This window comes from Panthera leo, chromosome A3, assembly GCF_018350215.1.
Source record: "Panthera leo isolate Ple1 chromosome A3, P.leo_Ple1_pat1.1, whole genome shotgun sequence".
NCBI classification, from domain to species: domain Eukaryota; kingdom Metazoa; phylum Chordata; class Mammalia; order Carnivora; family Felidae; genus Panthera; species Panthera leo.
The window spans coordinates 22,499,929-22,520,956 of NC_056681.1; the positions used below are offsets into that span (position 1 = coordinate 22,499,929).

Here is a 21,028-nt window from a genome sequence, read left to right on the forward strand (position 1 = left end):
TTAACAGCCAGTTTTTCCTGTTTGCTAAACATAGATGAAAGCACTGTTTTTGGTTTGGTGGCTAGGTTATAAATCTGATGGGAAAGGAGTGTTGTATGGTTGACATCATGTAAGTTAAATGTGTTTATTTGCATATCTTCTAATGAGAGTCTGATCTACGTATAATTACATAATACAGACTTTTTTTAGTCTTAATAATATAAAATTGTGGGACATTTTGCAATATGACAACTATCTTCAATTCTTTTCTTTGGATGACAGTTGGGATAAAACAGCAAAAACAATGTGGTGTTTTTAATATAACATGAAAAATGGAGCTTAGGTTGAGGTGCCTGATTTGTTCGGTCATTGGAGTGTGTGACTCTTTTTTTTTTTCTTTTTCTTTTTTTTTTTGTTTTTAAGTTTTTAATGTTTATTTATTTTTGAAACAGACAGGGACAGTGTGAGTGGGAGAGGACAGAGAAAGAGGGAGACACAGAATCTGAAACAGGCTCCAGGCTCTGAGCTGTCAGCACAGAGCTCGACACAGGGCTCGAACTCATGAACTGGGAGATCATGACCTGAACCGAAGCCGGATGCTTAACCGACTGAGCTACCCAGGCGCCCCTGGAGTGTGCGACTCTTGATCTTGGAGTCATGAGTTCAAACCCCACATTGGGTGCAGTTTACTTAAAATCTTAAAAAAAAAAAAAAAAAAAAAAAAGATGAAGCTTAGGAACAGCTGAGCTCTCTTCAATGTGTGAATTCAAGATGACAGTGAAATCTTTTGTTCTTTGAAAAGGTTTCAGAGCTTTTGCCAGAGAGGTTTGCAGAGCAGCTAATTCGCGTATACTGCAAGAAGACTGATGAAAAGAGCTTGTTTGCTGCACACCAGTACTTTGTTCATTGGTGCTTAATCAGAAACTTCACCAAGCCACAGGTGAGTAGTTTGTTGTTCACGTACTTTGCATAATTTCCTGTTTTTAATTAATAACCTAAAGAGATCCTTATTTTCCTCTGAAAAGTTCTCATTTAAATGATAGTCATTTAGGGGCACCCGGCTGGCTCAGTTGGTGGAGCATGAGTTCAAGCTGGTCAGTTGGTCAGTTGGTCATGAGTTCAAGCCCCACATTGGGTGTAGAAATTACTTAAAAATAAAATCTTTAGGGGCACCTGGCTGGCTCTGTCGGTTGAGCATCCATCTCTTGATATTGGCTCAGGTCATGATCTCAGGTTCATGGGTTTGAGCCCCACGTCAGGCTCTGCACTGACAGCATGAAGCCTGCTTGGGATTCTCTGTCTCCCTCTCTCTCTACCCACCCCTCTCGCATGCTCACACTCTCTCTTTCTGTCTCTCAAAAAAAAATAAACAATTAATTAAATAATTTAAAAAATATTTAGGGGCACCTGGGTGGCTCAGTCAGTTAAGCATCTGACTCTTGGTTTCAGCTCAAGTCATGATCTCATGTTTCGTGAGTTCAAGCCCTGGGGTGGGCTCTGTGGTGACCCCGTGGAGTCTGCTTGGGATTCTCTCTCTCCATCTCTCTGCCCCTCTCCTCCTGCTCACTCACATACACACACACACATTCTCTCTCTCTCTCTCTCTCTCTCTCTCTCTCTCTCTCTCTCTCTCAAAAATAAATAAACATTAAGGAAGAAAACTCCAGCAGCAGATGGATTGGAACTAGGAGAGACTAGAATTAGAGAGACCAAAAGCTATTGAAGTTCAGCTATGTGGCGATAACTACTTTAAAACTAGATACATTCATTCCTTGAATGAGGATTTTTGCTAGGTCCTATGTTAGGTAGCAGAGATGGAACAGTATCTAAGACAGACATAGTTCCACGGATCACGCTCTGTTAATAGACGCACAAGTAAATAACAATTACAGTGGTGTGGTAAGTGCTTTGGGGTGGGGCACAGTGGGTACAGAGTCTTAGATGAGCCAAAAGAAGAAGGATTTAAGCCACACTTGGTTGGTTGGTAAAAGCTTATTTTAAGAAGGATTTAGAAGGTGAGACCTGAAGGATGGATGAGGAGTCACCTGGGTAAAGGGGGTGAAGGGGGGAGGCCAGAAGATGATCAAGAACATAGTGCATTCAGGGAGGGGCCCATGGGATTTTACATAGTCTTGTGGGCCAAGAGCAATGGAAGCCATTGAAGTGTTTTAAGCACGAGAGTGACATTCAAGTTTGTATTTATAAAATTCACTAGAGTTGAAACTAGAATGGGTAGAAATAAGGATCCTTGGTAGAAATAGAGATGAATTTGAAGGCAAATAATGTTGACCTTGTACTATAAGATCTTCCAGATAGGAGTATCATGGCAGTTAAATGGCCACTTTTAGCTCTATCAAGTCAGATCCAGAGTAGTTTGACAAATTTAATAGCGGAGACAAGATACAGAAGTTTTGGCAGAGCTAAATGAGCAGAGGATAGTGAGACAAGCGCAGGAAGCTGCTGCCACCTCTGGGGGTGGAGGTGGGAGTCCAGGTCTTGGGGCCACCTGCAGAAGCTAGAACCACAGAAGAGTCACGGCCACTGCTGCCAGTGCCAGAAGGGTTCAGGGGAGTAATACCCTCACTTCTCTGTCCTCCTCCCTTCCAGTCTTCTACCTGTGCCCCGCTTTGGCCAAACCTAACCAAAAGCCAGTAGGCAGGGGACCTGGGAAACATACTTTATAAGAGGAGCTCCTGTTAAGGTAGCTCAGTCGGCTAAGTGTCTGACTTTGGCTCACGTCATGATCTCGCGGTTTGTGAGTTCAAGCCCCGCATCAGGCTCTGTGCTGACAGCTCCCTCTGTTTCTGGCCCTCCCCTCTTCATGCTCTGTCTCTCTCTCTCAAAAATAAATAAGCATTAAAAAAAAAAAAAAAAAAAAAAGCAGCTCCTGTTACATAGACTAGAGCAGCAGAAAGGTGAAAAGTGGATCTGAGAGCACAGGTGCAAATGAAGAGCATGTATTCTACCACAGACATTGTATTCCTAGTGCAGTAAAGGCTCTCAGAGCTCCTGTACCCTCATACACCCTAAGAGAATCTATGCACAAGTTCAAGAACAGTTCAGGATAGTCAGGTCTTAGAGGGCCTTCTTACACTCATTTCTTTCAAGTCATAGTGTCACTTCACTTTGAGGTCATTCCTCATTTTGGGCGGAATCTATGCTGATGGGCCAAAGTTATAACTTTGCAGGAAAAAGTTCAAGTTCTGCACATATAAATTGCCCTTACCCCCCCTTTAAAAATTTTTTTTTTTATCATTTATTCATTTTCAAGAGAGACAGAGCGTGAGTGGGGCAGGGGCAGAGAGAGAAGGAGACACAGAATCCAAAGCAGGCTCCAGGGTCTGAGCTGTCAGCACAGAGCCTGACTCGGGGCTCAAACTCATGGACTGCAAGATCATGACCTGAGCTGAAGTAGGACACTTAGACACCCCTGTCCTTCCCCCTTTTGGGCCTCTTGTAGACAAGGACCATCTACTGCAGAGGGGAGTAAGCAAGAAAGGAGCAGGGACCCAGCGAAGTCCCTCTTTCCTGGAAAAACCAAGTTTGTGTTTCATGAAAGTGTATGAAGGGAGAGGGTCATAGAATGGGGGAGTGTGTTGCTTTTGGTCATCTTTGAAAAGAATAGGTCTGTTAGCTTTTTCTACAAAGGCTCTTCCCTGCTTAGGACTGTGGTGTTTCTAATTGGACCTAAGCACAGGGCATATATATAATTTGGGGTTTCCCAAGAGTACATTCGTCTAGAAGCAATCTGTCTGCAAGACAAGGATATGTGTACCTGAGGATTTCCTCAAAATTATGAAAACTGGATTTTATTTGTTCCTGGTTTTTCTTTTCTTGACAGGATAGTGATGTTGTGGCCCCACTTATAACACCTCGAAAAGAGGAGTGGAAGAACGCGGATTCAGCCCAGAGCCCAGATCACTTACAAAAAGTGTCCAAATTTAAAACCCGGCTTTTTTCAGATGACTCTGTGTGAATGTTTGCAACCGATAGTTTACATAAAGTCCTCTTCCCCATCCCCCAACAGTATTAGCTAATTTAGGAAGTTCGGTCATGAACTCTACAAATTTGTGACAACGAGTGCTTTTTACATTTTGAATGTACACCCATGCTGAAGCTAAGTAATTTTTATCCGAAGAAACAAAAAGGTGTTAGACAGCTCTGGCTGTACATGCTATATGGAAAGCATGACCTTGCCTATTTTAACATTAACTAAAGCCTCTCTTCTTTGTAGTCTATTCTCTTAGAATAATATTTTTTTTATGTACTCTGAACTCTTATGACATAATGATTGTTTTTTTGGTTTTTTTTTAAAGTTTGGAAATGAGATAAAGTGCACATTGAAGTATGAAGTTGGGATTGTCATAAACAGCCAAGGTTAAGAACAAAACATAAAATCCTAGCCCCTTGAGGAGGTACCCATCACCTTGAATTTGAGGAAAATTCTTCTTAAGTGATCTAAATATTAGTGAAAGACCTTCCCTCACCCTTTTAGCCAGGTTGGACTAGACAGTAGATGAGGGTGACAAGTGAGTTCCACCTCTTGGGTGAGAGTCCTGATTAATTTATTAGAAATATCTGAGGGCTCTGGCCCCCTCTGAAATGGGACATAAGACTGCCTCTCAGGAGACCCCTACCCCTAGTGGCAGAGGGATTCCCCCAAACCAGGCTGTTCTCACCCGGGCAGTTTCTTCGTCCTGATTACTCACTACCGATGTCCCGAGGTCTTTTTCACGATCACTGCTCAGCCTGGAAAAGGCTCCCCTCCGGCCTTCTCTCTGAATTTTCCTTGTGAGCTGATCAAAGGTTGTCACAGGAGCCTTTCTGAGGGCTACTCAGAGCTGGGACTTTGTTGTTGCTGGCTCAATGTGCATGTTACGAATTTCAGAGCAAAGACTGAGCTGCTTGGGATGAGATGAGTGATTATCCCCAGAATTCCAGGTCCCCCTTTGTAGCCCAGTATACCCCACGCTCGTTCTTTACCTCCTGTGCACCACTGTGGTTGAGCGAGTCTGTGCAGAGGGCACCCATCCCCACCTCCATATACACACAATTGCCAGTGCTGCAGAAATTCACCAGGAGTAAAATGTGGAGTTAGAGCCAATGCTGGGGGTAGCCAGAGGGTCCTGTAGATGCAGGGCAGTGGGGAATGGGAGTCAAAGTCCTTAACATCTTATGCTATGACACTCCCTTACAAAAGCCTCCATGGCAGCCTGGGATTGGGGGGCCAGCCCTGGCTCCGGGCAAGAGTACAGCACTTAGAGTGCTGTAACCTTCCGCTCTGTAACCAGGTTCTGTTCTGTTGACCCTAGGGTGAAAAGTATTAGGAATGTCTGCCATTCTGTATTACCACCACCACCCTCCTCCACCCCCCAGCAGATGATCAGGAGTTGACCCTCATTCATAGGAGAATAATTAAAACCCTTCCCACCTCCTCCACCATAGTGCTGTGTAGGTGGGGATATGCGGACATGTGGGCTCCTAGAAGCACAAGTGAAATCAGCCCTGGTACTGGGTCACATCTGTTTTGGCCAAGGTACCCCTAAAACATTCAGTGGGGGAGAACTATAGGGCTCAGACTTAGTGTATCCAGATCCAAGGTCAAGAATGTAATGTTTTTCTGCTAAGATTGTTTTATTTCTGCAACTCTTACCTTTAAATCATTGTGGTTTACTCTGGAATTTTTTAGTTTCAATATTGTATCATTTTGCTGAGAAATAACTTGAATCTATTTTGTTTGCATCCTTTACATATAAATCAGCTGCACTTTATGCTCTTTGCAACTGTTTTAATTATCATAACCATGTGCCATTTACAAGGCTAAATTTTTCTTAAGAAGCGCCTTCACTATTTGTATAAAAACTGAGGTTTTAACAACTTAACCTCTAGAGTTACTGAACTTTTGTCACCTTGAGAATGTTAAGTAAGAACTGCAAGTTTAAATGACTGGTTACTTCATTTGGGTGAGGGAAACAGATGCAATAAAGCTTCACGAATGTATCTTCATCTTGAAACCAAAGGTGTTTTCCTTCATGACATTCTCTTATGTGCCCAGTTTGGACCCTTTTGTACGAAGGAAATGTGTCTAGGAATCTACCCAAATGTTTCAACACTGTGTTGGGTTTGCAAGAGAGGGATGATATTTAACAGGGCTTATGTCATCTGGTTTTCTGGCAGGAGGAAGAAATATGGATGTTTCTTCTTTTTTTTTTTTTTTTTAATCTTTATTTTTGAGAGAGAGAGACAGACAGACAGAGTGCGAGTGGGGGAGGGCCAGAGAGAGACAGAGAGACGGAGACACAGAATCCAAAGCAGGCTCCAGCCTCTGAGCTGTTAGCACAGAGCCAGAAGCAAGGCTCAAACCCACAAACGGTGAGACCGTGACCTGAGCTGAAGTCGGACGTTTAACCAGCTGAGCCACCCAGGTGCCCCTGGATGTTTCTTCATTTACTGAGCTCTTGGGACAGGAAACCTATCTTTCCTCCTTTTTCACCTGCCCCAGAGATTCAACTTCTTTTTTTTTTTCAACTTTTTTTTTTTTTTTTTTAATTTATTTTTGGGACAGAGAGAGACAGAGCATGAACGGGGGAGGGGCAGAGAGAGAGGGAGACACAGAATCAGAAACAGGCTACAGGCTCCGAGCCATCAGCCCAGAGCCTGACGCGGGGCTCGAACTCACAGACCGTGAGATCGTGACCTGGCTGAAGTCAGACGCTTAACCGACTGCGCCACCCAGGCGCCCCGAGATTCAACTTCTTTATCCACATAGGCATATTGTTCATTTGCTGCTTTCCCATCTTCCTCATGAAAGTAGAGACTTGCAAGCACCTGGCACACTGACGGCAGGCAGAAAGCCCTCAATGTTCTAGAAAAAGGAACGTGCTACTGGAGTCTTTATTAGTTTCACCAGTGGAGCCCAGGTGTCTGTGGTTTGACGATATAAGTTAAAATAATTTCTAAAGCATACAGAATAGAATCCCATTTTTGTAAGATGTATATATCCATTGCCTAGAATGTTCGTGATTTGGGGAGTGGTTGAATTGTAGGCAGTTGTAATTAAAAAAAATTTTTTTTAATGTCTGTTTATTTTTGAGAGAGAGAGGGAGACAGAGTGTGAGTGGGGGAGGGGCAGAGAATCTGAAGCAGGCTCCAGGCTCTGAGCCTCCGGGCTGTCGACATAGAGCCCGATTCGGGGCTCAAACTCATGAAACCGTGAGATCATGACCTGAGCTGAAGTCGACACTTAACTGGCTGAGCTACCCAGGCGCCCTAGGCAGTTTTAACTTTTTAAATGTCTTCTGGTTTTTCTACAATAAACATGTATTAATTGTATAATCTCTAAAAAGAAATTTCAGGGGGCACCTGGGTGGCTCAGTCGGTGGAACATGCAACTCTTGATCTCGGGGTTGTGAGTTTGAACCCTGTGATGGGCATGGAGCCTACCTAATAAATACATAAAAAGAAATTTCATGAGGGACTTTGTGCTGCTCAGATGAGATGTGAGTGCATTTCACTCTTTCAGAGTCACATCCCCAGGAGAATATTGCTTGTTTCCATGACTGTCTTGGGTCCCCAGACCACAGGGAGGTTTGCTTACAACCACAGTCATCCAGGCTTCAGAGAAAATGGGCAGCCCTCTATAAGGAGGGTCTAGATGGCATTCATGAGCAAGTGTGAGCACTTGTTGCTTCAGGAAGCTTCCCACGATGGGGGCATCCGCTCAGGACCCAGGCCTCCAGTTCCTTGATGCAGAACTGCTCTCGCCGGGCCAACACCTCATTGTTGAAGGTTGCACAGGGGTGGCTTCCGCCGTGATACAAGTCTCCATCCAACCACAGTCCAAACTGGCCACTAAAAAGAAGAGGAAAATCTTGGCATGGCTCACTCCTGGAGGTTGACCTTCCAGATCCTCACCATCAGCCTTTGGCCACACCATGACCACAGCTCTGTTTTGACTATCTCATCTTCCCTTAAGCCGATTTATCCAGAATTGTTGGGAACTCCACATGTTGTTCCCCATAGGGCTTAGAGCATTTTTTTTTTTTTACAGTTAAGTTATTTTAATAAACATATACAGTGGTATAACCATCGCCACAGTCCGGGTTTAGAACATGTGGAACATTTTAAAGATGGTAATGCTTAACCAAAGGACTGAATCTTAAGGCATGGACTCAACCCCCAAAACACATCAGAAAGCATTCGTTCTGATCCCCTCATTTGACAGCAAACCAGGCCGGGGCTGGAAAGTGGATTGCCGATTGCAAATCAGCAATGGCTGGTGTGTTCTTCTCCAAACTGGCTTGGGGGGGGGGGGGGGGGGGGCGCCTCTTCAGGCAGTTGGGAGAGCAAAGAATTTGCCTGCTACTAATCCGACAATGCTCTCATCTTTGCCCCCAGGGTAAGATTTTACTCTGCCTGAACGTGGAGTTCTCACCAGGGGTAAGACTAACCTTTTCTTCCTAACCCATTCATCCCCCTCAGCATACACACACACACCCACGCACGCACGCTGGCTTCCTGGGCAGACGCCTGCCTTCCCCCGATGAGTTATGTTCCCTGAGATTATGAGGCTGACAGGCACATGTAAGGCTCACCTATCCCTGGACTCCAGCCTCATCCTAACATGCGGAATGCTGTTCCCCAAATCACATACATTCAGACTAGGCTGTCACCGACTATAAACACATGCCATTCTTTCCTCTCAGTGTTTACTTAAAGTAGGTTTGACGGGTTTGTCTGGGAGACTGGGCAGCACCTGGGAAGTGTTGAAGGGAGAGGCCTGGAAGTTAACCACCAGCCTCATTTTGTCTGGGACAGCCTTGCCCGGTATTTCCGGATGGGAGAGGGACCAGAACACAGACTACCCCAAGACTCCAGAGTCGGGGAAGACTGAGACACGCACCTGCCACTGCCCATCATCAGTGAATCCAAGTCTCCTTTCACAAAGAAAGAATTCCTTCCTGTCCACTTGAAGACCTGGGGTGACAGGAAATGCTGTTACTGAAGAGTCCTGCCCTTGCAGTTTGACTCCACACCACTGGGGCGCAGTCGTTCCATCGTGGACGGAACAGAACATCCAGGCCCAAGCCCCAGCTAAACAATAGGAGGTACCCCTGGCCCCTAGACTCTTGAGATTTCTTTACATTTTTCCCCAAGGGGGCTCACCTCCTTTTGCCTTCCAGTCTGAATTCCCACAACCCAAAGCCCGTCTGTTCTAGGGCAGACCAGAACTCTCTGAAGCATCCTATTTCCAAATGGAGAGAGGAGGGGGAAGGTCCAGATCAGGAGTTGGGCCCTGATCCTGCCATCCACTGCTCATCTCTCACTGCAGCCTGCCCTGTGCTGCCTCACACTCCCGTTCCTCAGCAAGTCTTGTGGGCCCCACCCCAAAGAGACACCCAGACTACTCCCATTTCTGTCCTGTCCTTCTCCACTCTTGCCCACCCAATCCACACCACAGTCACTCCTCACTCACTCACAGCCTCCTAAAGCATCCCTGCTTCCACAGTCACCTGCCCACAACCCATCTTCACACAGAAATGTGATCAGATAGTATTCCTCTGCCTAAAGCCTCCAAGGGCTGCCCATTGCAATGGGAATAAAATCCAACTCCTGGCTAGAGCTGACAGCCCAGGTTTCAGCAGGATATCCTTTCAGCAGGATAGCAGATCCCTGCTTTCCTCTCTGACCTCTTCTCCCCCTTATTGACCACACTTCAGCTACCCTTGCCTTGCCGTCCCTGGGATACCCAGAGCTATTCCTGCTTTACGACCTTCACACTTGCTGACCCCTCTACTGAGAATGCTCTTCCCCCAGATCCTTAATTGGCTCACTTCTCATCTTTCAGACCAAATGTCATCCCAGAGAAGTTTCCTGGATCACCCTGTCTAAAGTAGCCCTTCCTCCCACACCCTGTGTCCTTTTCCTCAGCATTGACCACCCTTTGAGATGACCCTCTCCATATGCCAATGTGCCAATGCCTGCCCCACTAACATGTAAGCTCTGTGAGGGCTGTCTTGATTCCCAGCAGTATTCCCAAGACATGACATAGATATCTGTTGAATGAATGAATTATTCAAGAGTCAATTTGGCTAATAAAAATATTTTTAGAGGGCCACAAAGGTATAGCATATTACGGCCTGAAATTAGTTGTTCAAAATATTCTATGAGCAACCAAAGGGTTTTTAGCAAGAAAATAGATTAATAAAAATAAGCGTGGGCTCAGAAGAGGTGAGAATTTAATATTAACAAGTGACCATGAGAAGACAGAACCGTTCAATTCCTCCTCTACTTTCATCGAAGAATATGACCTTCAGACTTGAAGGAGTAAGATAAACATTGTGACAGAAGAAACTAAGACCATGTTCATGGGCTGTTTGGAATCACTATCAAGGAGCCACTGGGAATTCATAAAGAACACAAGAGGTGCCAAACGACCAAAGGTAGGTAAAGATTACCCAGGTTTTAAAAAAACAGGATTCCATGGCAGGAGACTGTGAAGACAGCCCCTGTAAAAAAAATTCATTTCATTCAACAAAATTTTCAAAGCATTTAGTACCAGGCACTGTTTTATGTTCTGGGTGAAATGGTGACTATAATAGACAGAATTTCTTGCCCTCACGGGACTCCCATTCTAGCAGGCAGGGGCAGGTAACTAAGTAAAATATGCTAGGTGGTGACAAATGCTAAGGATAAAAAAGTAGATAAGGACAAAAAAGGGTTTCCGAGGAATAGAATGTTGTAAATTTAAATTAGTTGGTCACAGAGGGCCTCTCTGTGATAGTGACATTTGAGCAGAATCCTAAAGGAGGTGAGAGCTGAGCCATGTGGTGATCCAGTAGAAGGCAAGCTAGGCAGAACAGCATGTGCAAAGGCCCTGAGGTGGGAGCAGGCCTGCATGTTTAAGGACCAGCTCAGAGCTCACTGTGGCTAGAGCAGAGTGAGGGAAAGGAAAAACAGCAAGAAGCAACATAAGAGAGAGGCCAGAAAATGTAGGACTTACAGGTTATTATAAAGACTTCAGCTTTTCTCCAAGAAAGGAAGCCATTGGCAGGTTGAAGCCAAGGAGTGACATGCTCTGACTTACCTTTTTAAAAGGAACACTCTAGGTATTGTGATGACTGAGGTGGAAGCAGAGAGACCTGTTAGGAGGCTATAGCAGGAACAAAGACAAGTAATGATGGTGGCTTGAACCAGGTGACAGCAAAGGACATGGTGAGAAGTGGTGGGTTCTGAATACAGACAGAAGGCAGAGCCATCAGGATTCATTGACAGCTCAGACGTAGGATGTGACAGAGAGGAGTCAAGGACTCAAAAATTTTTGGTCTCAGTAGCAGAAAACATGGAGGTGCCATTCACTTCACTGGAGAAGCTGGCAGGACGAGTCGATTTTAGCGGGAAAGTCAGGGGCTCGGTTTTGGACAGGTGAGGCTCGCAATGCCATGTCGGAGGTCCAAGCAGAAATGCTGGGTACTAGTTGGATATATGTCAGTTCGGAGTCCAGGGGCAGAAGCCATCAGTACGTGGATGGCATGGAAAGCAGTGAGAATGGACGAGATGTTGAAAGAAACAAGGGTAGACAAGAGTCAAGAACCAAAAACTGAGTTCTGGGCCCCTGTGATGTTGAAAGGTTTGGGAGAGGAGGAGCCAGCAGAGGATTCTGCCAAGGAGTTATCAGTGCAACAGGAGGAAAATCCTAGAACTTTAGAATTCTAGCATGTGAATACAGGAAGGCAAGTAGTAATTAGAATCCAGCATGGGTTTACTGTGAACTGCAGACCCCTTTCCTGTTTCCTGGGAAGAGTACCAGGCTGGCTGATAGAGGCAATGCAATAGATAGAGTGTGTTTTGCCTTCAGCAAGGAGTCCAGAGCTCCTTGTGACCTACTTGTCATGTGATCAAATAATCGCTGAGTATATGTGTAGGTTCTCGGTCCATTCATGGGAGGAGAGATCTCTAACAGCAAACAAAAACACTTGGAACTGGTTCTTTATCCATTGAACAAATATTTCATGAGGGCATGCTATGCCAACGCAGAGGGCTATGCCCTCCCTCACACTCTGACCCCCTACCCATTCGCCTATTGGGTTCCTAAATGGACATTGCCTTCTTTCCAATTACTGCGCCTTTGCGCGTGCTCCAAGAAGACTCTTCCCTATGCCCTCCATCACCTGGTGATCTTCTGTTTGTCCATCAAGACGCGATGCAAGAAGCTCCTCCTCTGGGAAGTCTCCTTTGATCTCCCCACCTCCACTTCATCCATGTGCTTCTCCTTGGGGTGTCTTCCACAGCACTGATCACTCTAGATTGTACTCGTCTCTCCTCTGCAAGCCTGAGAGCATCTCAGGGCAGGGAACTTCGGACATTTAGGAGGTAGTGTAGTGCTGTGGCTGAGTTTCAAGCTCCGGAGCCTGTTCCTGCATCGCATCCTCACTACCGACTGGCTGTGTGAGGTTGAGCAAGTGACTCAACCTCTCTGTGCCTCAGTTTCCTCAAATGCAAGATGGTGCTGATAATAGTATGTACCTCACAGGAATGTTGTCAATCGAATGCACGAATTTGTGAAATGAGATTAGAAACTAATCTGGGCTGACAGCTCAGAGCCTGGAGCCTGCTTCGGATTCTGTGTCTTCTTTTCTCTCTGCCTCTCCCCCACTCGCACTCTGCTTCTCTCTCTCTCTCAAAAATAAATGAACATTAAAAAAAAATTTTTTTTAGGGTAGTGTCGTCTTTCATGCCAGGCATGCAGTGCTAAGTAGTTTTGTTCACTAAATAGCCCAGAGATGGAAAAGCTTTAGATGGGAGGGGTTGGGGACAATTCCCCTTCCTCCTTCAAAAGCCCTGCTCTCTGGCAGCAAGTGCCACATGACGACACCAGTCATCTTGTCTCTGCCAGTCACCCACCTCCTCGTCACCAGTCACCATTAATTAGAGGCATGAGCTCTGGCTCACCATCCTCTCCTCCTTCCTAATTTCTGCCTTTGTCTTTGGTGAACTTTGCCATCCACACGGACCCATCCAATGGCTGCCCTCAGCTCCTCTCCTCTTCCTCTCAAGGGCTTTTCTTATACCCACCTCAGCCACTGTCCCTTACGGTCACAGCCAGGAGCCTTACCAGTCTGTTTCCAACGTCCGTTGCTCTGTGTCTTATATTCCAACACACTGTCCCACTTGTGTCATTGCCCCAAGTCTCTGACCTCAAGGCCACTTCTCATCTGTTGTTTTCATCTTTGCCTCATTGTCCTTCAGCCTCCCTGGCTTCCCTTCCCCCATGGATCCTGTAGGTTCTGTGGTCCATTTTGTATTTTCACTCCCTTCAACTTCTGCTTCCCTCTCTCCCTCTGTCAAACCAGCTTGGCCAAAGTCCCATCCTGGATGAGCCCTCCCAAGGACTCTGTCCATGCCTCGACCCGAGGACCTGAATGCAGCTGGAGGAAAACACGTGCCCAAGTGACTGGCTTGCCTTTACACTGACACTCCCCACCTCCAGTTAACGCCACGTAGCTGTCCTTATGCTTGTCTGGTTCTTTCTCACAGGCCTCCCTCTCTGCTCCGGTGATGACAATTTGATACTTTCTCTCTGCTCAACCTTCACACTTCTCCATCCTCACTCTTAGTTGATGACCTCACCCCACACTTCATAAGAAGACTGAAGTCATCGGATGTGTCTGTCTTCATCTTCCTACCTGTACACCCACAGATCAACCTGCACTTGGACCCATCTTGTCTTTGCAGCCTGCATCTGGTGAGCAACACGCCTCTTCCTCTCTGAGCCGGTCCGTGGCTGCCAGGGATCTACTGAGCCCTTTTAAGAAATGAAATTGGGCAACACACTGCCCGCCACTGCCTTCTGGGAAAGATAGATGGATACCAGGCATCCCAGCATAGGGAACGGATCTGGGAGCCAGTAGGACCCCAGGATCTTTGTCATAAGTCCTCCTTCCCCTCTCTCTAGAAGGTTGGGAATATTACCTTCAGCTGTGGGGAGAAGGAGAAGAGGAATGTCTCTCCAGTACCATAGAAGCCTTTGCTGAGTCGAAGAGCCGAGGAGGAGAAGGCCCCAAACATCTGGAAAGCAGAAGAGCTTGATGTTGCAGCTGGAAGGGAGTGGAGGTCCTCTGGCAACCCCGCTCTCTAAGCTTGGTAATGTAGGCTCATCCTAGTAGGGCCCCTGGGGAGCCTGGGACAAAGCTGGGGGATGGAGAGGGCCCCAGAGCCCATCAGTGTGTCCCTTCCCTTAACACTCCCCAAGGAAGAGCCCTTGCTGGTGTCCTCCTCCTTTTTCTTAAATGTACTTATTTTGTATAAGCAATCCTTGTAGAAAAGTATTAGAAGTTATAGACAAGCAGAAAGAAAATATGAAGCCATCCCAAATCCCCCTCTGCTCCCCAGGATAACTATTCTTAACATTTTTGTGCATTTCCTCCCAGCATCTGTTTAATACCAGTGTGCGTATTCTTATACAGAAAACCAGATCCTATAGTACATCTGGTGGGGTTTTGTTTTTTTTTTTTGAGTTTTATTTATTTAGGTAATTTCTACACCCAACGTGGGATATGAACTCACGGCCCTGATATCGAGAGTCACATGCTCTTTCAAATGAGCGAACCGGGCACCCTGTACATTGTTTTGTAAGCTGCCTCCCCCCTTCACTTTTCTTCATAAAAGTCCAAACATCCAAAAAAAGTAAAAGTCCGGCACAGAATACCCTCCATGAAGATTTAAAACTGTAAATGTGTTTGCCATATTTGCTTTCTCTCTCCTTATATTTTTTTGGTGTCCTGTTTGAAATTGCAGGTATTATAACCTTTTACCCTTAAATAGTTCAGCTCCAAGAATGGGGACCTTCTCACATATAACCACAATACTATCATCTCACCTAATAAAATTAACAGCCATTTCATAATATTATCTAGTATCCAGTTCATAATACATTTTCTCCACTGGCCCAAGAGTGCCTTTCATATCCTGCTTTACAAACAAAAACTTGGGGGGCACCTGGGTGGCTCAGTCGGTTGGGCGTCCGACTTCGGTTCAGGCCATGATCTCGCGGTTCGTGGGTTCGAGCCCCGCGTCAGGCCTTTTGCTGACAGCTTGGAGCCTGGAGCCTGCTTCAGATTCTGTGTCTCCCTCTCTCTCTGCCCCTCTCCGCTTGCGCTCTGTGTGTGTGTCTCTCTCTGTGTCAAAAATAAATAAACATTTATGGGGTGTCTGGGTGGCTCAGTCGGTTAAGTGGCCAACTTCGGCTCAGGTCATGATCTCACGGTTCGTGAGTTCAAGCCCCGCGTCAGGCTCTGTGCTGATAGCTTGGAGCCTGGAGCCTGCTTCGGATTCTGTGTCTCCCTCTCTCTCTGCTCCTCCCCCATTCGCGCTCTGTCTCTCTCTGCCTTTCAAAAATGAATAAATGTTATAAATAAATAAATAAATAAATAAATAAACATTTTAAAAAATTTTTAAACAAAAACTTGAGGGGTGCCTGAGTGACTCAGTTGGTTAGGCGTCCGACTCTTGATTTCAGCTCAGGGCATGATCTCACAGTTCATGAGCTCAAGCCCTGCATTGGGCTTATGGCAACACAGAACCTGCTTGGGATTCTCTCTCTCCCTCTCTCTGCCCCTCCCCTACTTGCTCTCTCTCTCTGTCTCTGTCTCTCTCTCTCTCTCAAAAACAAACAAACAAACAAACAAACAAACTTGGGGCACCTGGCTGGCTCAATGGGTGGAGCACGCAGCTCTTGATCTCAGGGTTGTGAGTTCAAGCCCCACATTGGGCGTAGAGATTACTTAAAAAATAAAAATAAAATCTTAAAAAATAAAAAAATGAAAACAAAACCTTAACACTTTTAATAGCTATGACTCTACATCATTTTTCTTACCAGCCCTTGGCAATATTTCACTATGTAGCGGGACCATAGCTCACTTAGCCATTTTCCCCTTGTGGAATAGTCGGTGGACTGCAGGTTTTCACTCTCATACACTGTGTTGAGGGGCAGAGGCAGGATCATTGGGAGGCAGCCATGGGGAGTAGGTTTTGACTTAACATAAGGAACCACTTCCTCCTAGTCACTGGCATTCAGCCAAGGGGCTCCATCCTGAAGAAGTGAGCTCTCTGGCCTTGAGGTGGAAAGTCCTGGATCAGCATCTTGAGGATGTTAGGAACTCCTGCCTACGTGAGGGTCCTCAGAGACCCATGAGATCCCTCCCAGCTCTAACATGTTCCTTCCACAGAAGAGCAGTTGAAACCAGCTTTTGTCCTCTCCACTACCCCGTCTAGAGAGCCTGCCAGAAATCCCCTCTTGGTGAGACCACCCGGATTTGAGACAGCGCCCTCCCCAGGTCCCTGCTGTGAAATGCAGGCGCTTCCTGTGGCTGCCTCCTCACAGGCCGGCTTTCTCTCTTAGCCCCTCTAATCCATTCTCCCACCCGCAGGGGGATGTTTTCAAAGCGTAAATGGATCATTAAGGCATAGATACCCCACTTAAAATGTCTTCCTAGTTATTTGCTTAACTCCTGACCCTGCCTCCCTATTAGGCCTGTAGCTCCAAGAGGGCTGGAACCACTTCTGTCCTGACGTTGGTCTAGTCCGTGTTTAAGCTGGCACAGAGAAGGTACTTAGTATACACGTGTTGAAGGGATGAATTAGGGAATGAAGGGGGGAAGGAATGGCTCTGAGCAATGTAGGTGTCACTGTCATCATCAGTGTCCATTATAAGTGACTTGGGCTATCACCTCTGCCTCTAGCCCCTGAGGCTGCCCTGGGGCAGGGCCCACTGTGTGTGGTTGGGCACCCCCAGAACTCCAAATTGGGGCCCTGGCCCAGCTCACCTGCCCGTCCTGGTCCCTCAGCACCAGCAGCACTGGCCCACTGTGGCCTTCCATCTGCCTGTAAAGGCTCCGCAGGCTGAAGCCATTTCTCGACGTACAGAAGGCCAGGCTCCAGGAATGTCCGGTGACTCTTGGGGGGAGGTGGAGGCTGAGCTAGAGACAGGGCTGGAGGTGAGCGATGGATCCACGTCCTGCCCCGCGCCTCCCACCATATCTCTGGTACTCCACTCACACGGGCATGGTGCTTTACAGGTTACAGAGGAGTTTACTGTTTCCAAGGGCTCATTACCAGCCTTCCAAGAGAGGGATTATTATTCCCATTTTACGGTTGAGGAAAATGAGGCTCAGGGAGGTGAAGCAAGTTGCCTAAAGCCCACGCAGGGAGTAAGTGGCAAAGCCAAGATTTGAACCAAGGTCAGGTCTCCCTCGGTGCCCTCTCCCTTTGGTCACCTTGGTCTCTAGAGGCTGGAGAATAGATGAGATGCTGAACCCCTTCCCCTAATGCACCCTACCTCATCCTTCCACTCCCATCCCAGCTTTGGGACATAGCGGGAGTGACCCCAGGTGTCCCTGGACCTGGCTGGGGTAGAGCAGGAGGGTGAGACCCTCAGGCTCCTCACACTGTGCCCGAACCTGCCTCATCTCCGAGGTTCCTAGAACCTGGCTGGCTTCTGCCAGCTGGGGCTCCACAGGATCTTCAGGAACAGGAGCTGAGAATGGGGCCGGGGCTGTCTCCTCTTCCTCACCCTCGTCCACAGACACAGCGTCCTCCACCCGACTGGGCTGTGAAGACACAAAGAGCCCTGGTGAGTCGAGGGACAAGGAGACACCAGCTTCCATGTCTCCGGAGCCCGAGAGCTTCAGCTGCCTCATCACCCCTGCCCAGGGCTCTGCAACCGGCAGCCCAGCCAGAGAAGGCTGGTGCCCATGACAGACAAGTCTGCCCCTGCCCGTATCCGGCTTCTGCCCTGGCCCCTGCCTGCCGAAGGTCAGAGGTACGTGTGCCCATCCGATGTGGCCATGGGTGCTATGGTTTTCTGCATGCTCCAGATCCAGAGGATCAAGTTCTAAGCTCAGGGGCAGGAGAGAAGCGCTGGTGGCAGCCCAGCCTGGCCCTGGGAGCTACATCTGTGTGCATCTGCACGTGGAATAATAATCCTAACACCGCCAATACCGATAGTGGCTGATATTGATCAGCACACACTGGGTGAAGTGCTTTTGCTGTGCATGACCTCCCTGTATTTTTCCCAAGAATCCTAAGAAGGAGGTACTCCTTACTGCCCTTATGTTACAAAGAAAGAAAATAAGGGTCAGAGGCTTCCCTGTCAGCCGGGGAGACAATGCGTGTAGTAGGTGAGTAAGTGCGTGCGGGTTTGTGTAAGATGTGCGCTCGTCCGCGTGAATGGGTGCATTGGCTCCACATAGACCTGTGTGGGCAAAGCAGTGCGAGGAGATGTTGAGTAACCGTGTGTGTTTACCTGTCAATGTGTTTGTGAGTCGGGATTGTATCAATATGTGTGTGTGTCAGTGTGGACGTGTGTGGGTTTATGCATTCATTCAGTTACGCTTCCACTCTGTACCGGAGTGTACGTTGGAGCGTGCGTGTGTATGTGGGTGTGTAAACGTGTGCGTGTGCGTGTGTAAAGGTGTGCCTGCACACGGTGACTTGGGGGAATTTTTGTAAGAAGGAGAGGCCTCCTTGAGGATGAGAAATGACCAGGACGCTGCTTTGCTATTCCCCAGGTTCAAGCCTGGGGAGCAAGTCCTAGCTGGGTGGGGCTTCTGGACAGAGCTCCATCTGGCTGGAGACAGCCGTCTGTGCTCCTTAGGGTCTCCGGACCAGGGGGTGGGTATCAAGGCCCCTGGTTCCTGAGCTCTGAACTCTGGGCCAGCTGAGGAGGGACTTGGGAGGGGGACACATCACACCTGCCTCCACTGCTAGCCCAGATCCCATCCCGCCAGTGATCTGGCCTCCCGCACCTTTGCTGACCTAACTCCCCAGCCCAAGCTGGGCCCCTTACCAGCCGAGTGTAACGCCAGCGGAGACCTTTCATTCTCCTGTCCGAGCCCAGCCGCTGGCAGTAAGAGTCCTTAGCCGTCACGGGGGAGAAAGCACTGCTGGGAAAGGCCTAGAGGTGAGAGGGAGAGGCCTGGGGCACACCCTGCTAGCTTCAGGCCACCCAGCTGCCCTTTGCTCCCTCTCACCTGTCACTCCCAGGATGAATTGTCGCTGGGTGGGTCTATGAGGTCAGCTACCCTCGGCATTCAAGGCCTCACTTGCAGTTTGTGACTAACACACATTAACCGTACATGGTAAATTCTAGCTGTGATTCCCTTCCTCCTCCCTGCCCTTCTGGCAGCTTGGCCTAGGGATTATGGCCCTTTGGGCAGATGCTTGAGCTCCAGGCTGGGGGTCTGGAACTTCTGGTTCTCTTTCTGGCCTTGGTTAAGTCCCTTGTATCCTTGGGCTTCGGTTGTCCCACATGAAACATGTTGGACCAGATTATCTCAGAGACCCTCCCAATACTGACTGCCAGGTACTCTCAAAGCCAATGAGTATATCAGAACAGATGCTCGAAAGGAGCCAACCCTAAACCAGAAGAACAAATCTTGAAAAACAAAAAACAGGGGCGCCTAGGTGGCTCAGTTTGTTAAGTGTCCAACTTCTGCTTAGGTCGTGATCTCACGGTTCATGAGTTTGAGCCCTGCGTCGGGCTCTGTGCAGAGCCCGGAGCCTGCTTGGAATTCTGTGTCTTCCTCTCTCTGCCCCTCTCCCACTTGCACACTGTCTCTCTCTCTCCCTCTCTCTCAAAAATAAACATTAAAAAGATTTTTTAAATAGATACATTTTTTAAAAATCTTCATTTTTCTAATTTAAAAAGACATGTTAATTATAGACATTTTGAGGAATCTAGAAAAGAATAAAGCAAAATACAAAAATATTCATAATTTCATCTCTCAGGGATACACTCTCTACCCTTAAGGTATTTTCCCCATCTTTTTCATTTATTTAATATACATATATATACACACTTTCATAAATACATCATACCATGTATAATTTTATGAAGTGGCTTTTCCACTTAACAAATGAGAATTTTCCAATGACATTCAGTACCTCTTGAACACACGATTTTTAATGGTTACATATTATTTTATCATAGGATACATATCATTCATTCCTCAACTGTTGGACATTTTGTTTACTTCTAATTTTCTGTAATTATAAGCAAAACTGTAATGAAATTCCCTGTTCATAAATCTGATTATATCCTTTATGATAAATTTCAAAAGTTGACCGCTGAGTCAAAGGGCATGCACTGAGTTCTTGATAATGTTTCCAACAAGGCTTCCCAGTGCTTAAAGCCGACCCATCTCAAGGCATCTTTAGGGAAGCTCAGGGTAACGTATTTCTGATCATCAATCACAGATAAAGAAATTACCACTCAGAAAGGGAAGAGACTTAGCACAGCCACACAATAGTATAACACAGAGGTTACAAGTACAGGCTCTCGAGTCAGGGAGTTCAAATCCTGGTTTTGCCACTTACTTGCTGTGTGACCCTGGGCAAGTTACTTAACATCTCTGTGCTTCGGTCTCCTGTGAAATACTAATATCCACCACACAGGGCTGTTGTAAGAGTAAATGAAGATAATGCCCGAGGAACTAGGATGCTGGGGCGTCTGGGTGGCTCAGTCGGTTAAGCGTCCAACTCTTGATCTCAGCTCGGGTCATGATCTCAGGGTCGTGAGATGAAGCCCTGTGTCGGGCTCCGTGCTGAACGTGGAGCCTGCTTGGGATTTTCTCTCTGCACCCCGCTCCCCCAAGAACTAGGATGCTGAGCCCAGCCTCCATTACCGATTTGGTGAGATAAGCCACAGTGGCTGGTGTTTCATAGCACTGGGTAAATGACAGTGCTTATTGCCTTTCCCCCACACTGCCTCTGAGAAGTCCAGGGCTCAAATTCCAGACAAGTGGCCACTTAGGCTCCACCTGGGCTCCTCTGGGACAGATCGTCACTCCATCACTCAGTGTGTGGAAGAAGTCGCTCAGTGGGGAAGAAAACGGCAGGAACTGTGGAAGAGTGTACTCACGCTGCAGAACCTTGGCTTCTGGCAACCTCCACCAGCCTGTCCAGCTGTCCGATGGTTTCCTTAGTGCATCTCCCAGACTCTCCCCAGACAGAGGGCCACTTCCAGAACCAACTCTTCCACTCGGAAGTCTGT

The 21,028-nt window shown here is 47.2% G+C and overlaps 2 protein-coding genes across 3 annotated transcripts in view; one reads left to right on the forward strand and one right to left on the reverse strand.

Moving 5' to 3' along the window:
- SAMHD1 (SAM and HD domain containing deoxynucleoside triphosphate triphosphohydrolase 1) overlaps nt 1-5,983 on the forward strand; it is a 51,042-nt gene extending 45,059 nt beyond the window's left edge. Inside the window, exons 15-16 of the mRNA XM_042931028.1 lie at nt 782-919; nt 3,821-5,983. Of these exons, the coding sequence (XP_042786962.1) occupies nt 782-919; nt 3,821-3,955 (273 nt within the window). The 3' untranslated portion in view covers nt 3,956-5,983. The remainder of the gene's footprint in view (nt 1-781; nt 920-3,820) is intronic.
- A 1,444-nt stretch (nt 5,984-7,427) lies between these two features.
- On the reverse strand, nt 7,428-18,856 carry TLDC2 (TBC/LysM-associated domain containing 2). 2 transcript variants are annotated; one of them, XM_042931029.1, is made up of 6 exons: nt 18,824-18,856; nt 17,436-17,585; nt 16,803-16,955; nt 13,951-14,046; nt 8,882-8,955; nt 7,428-7,830 (listed from the first exon to the last, which is right to left on the reverse strand). In XM_042931029.1, exons 1-6 carry the CDS (start codon nt 18,854-18,856, stop codon nt 7,641-7,643), a joined length of 696 nt encoding a protein of 231 aa, XP_042786963.1. In that variant the 3' UTR covers nt 7,428-7,640. The 2 variants fall into 2 exon arrangements, with proteins under 2 accessions (XP_042786963.1, XP_042786964.1); XM_042931030.1 differs by lacking the exon at nt 13,951-14,046.
- Between the last annotated feature and the right edge of the window lie 2,172 nt (nt 18,857-21,028).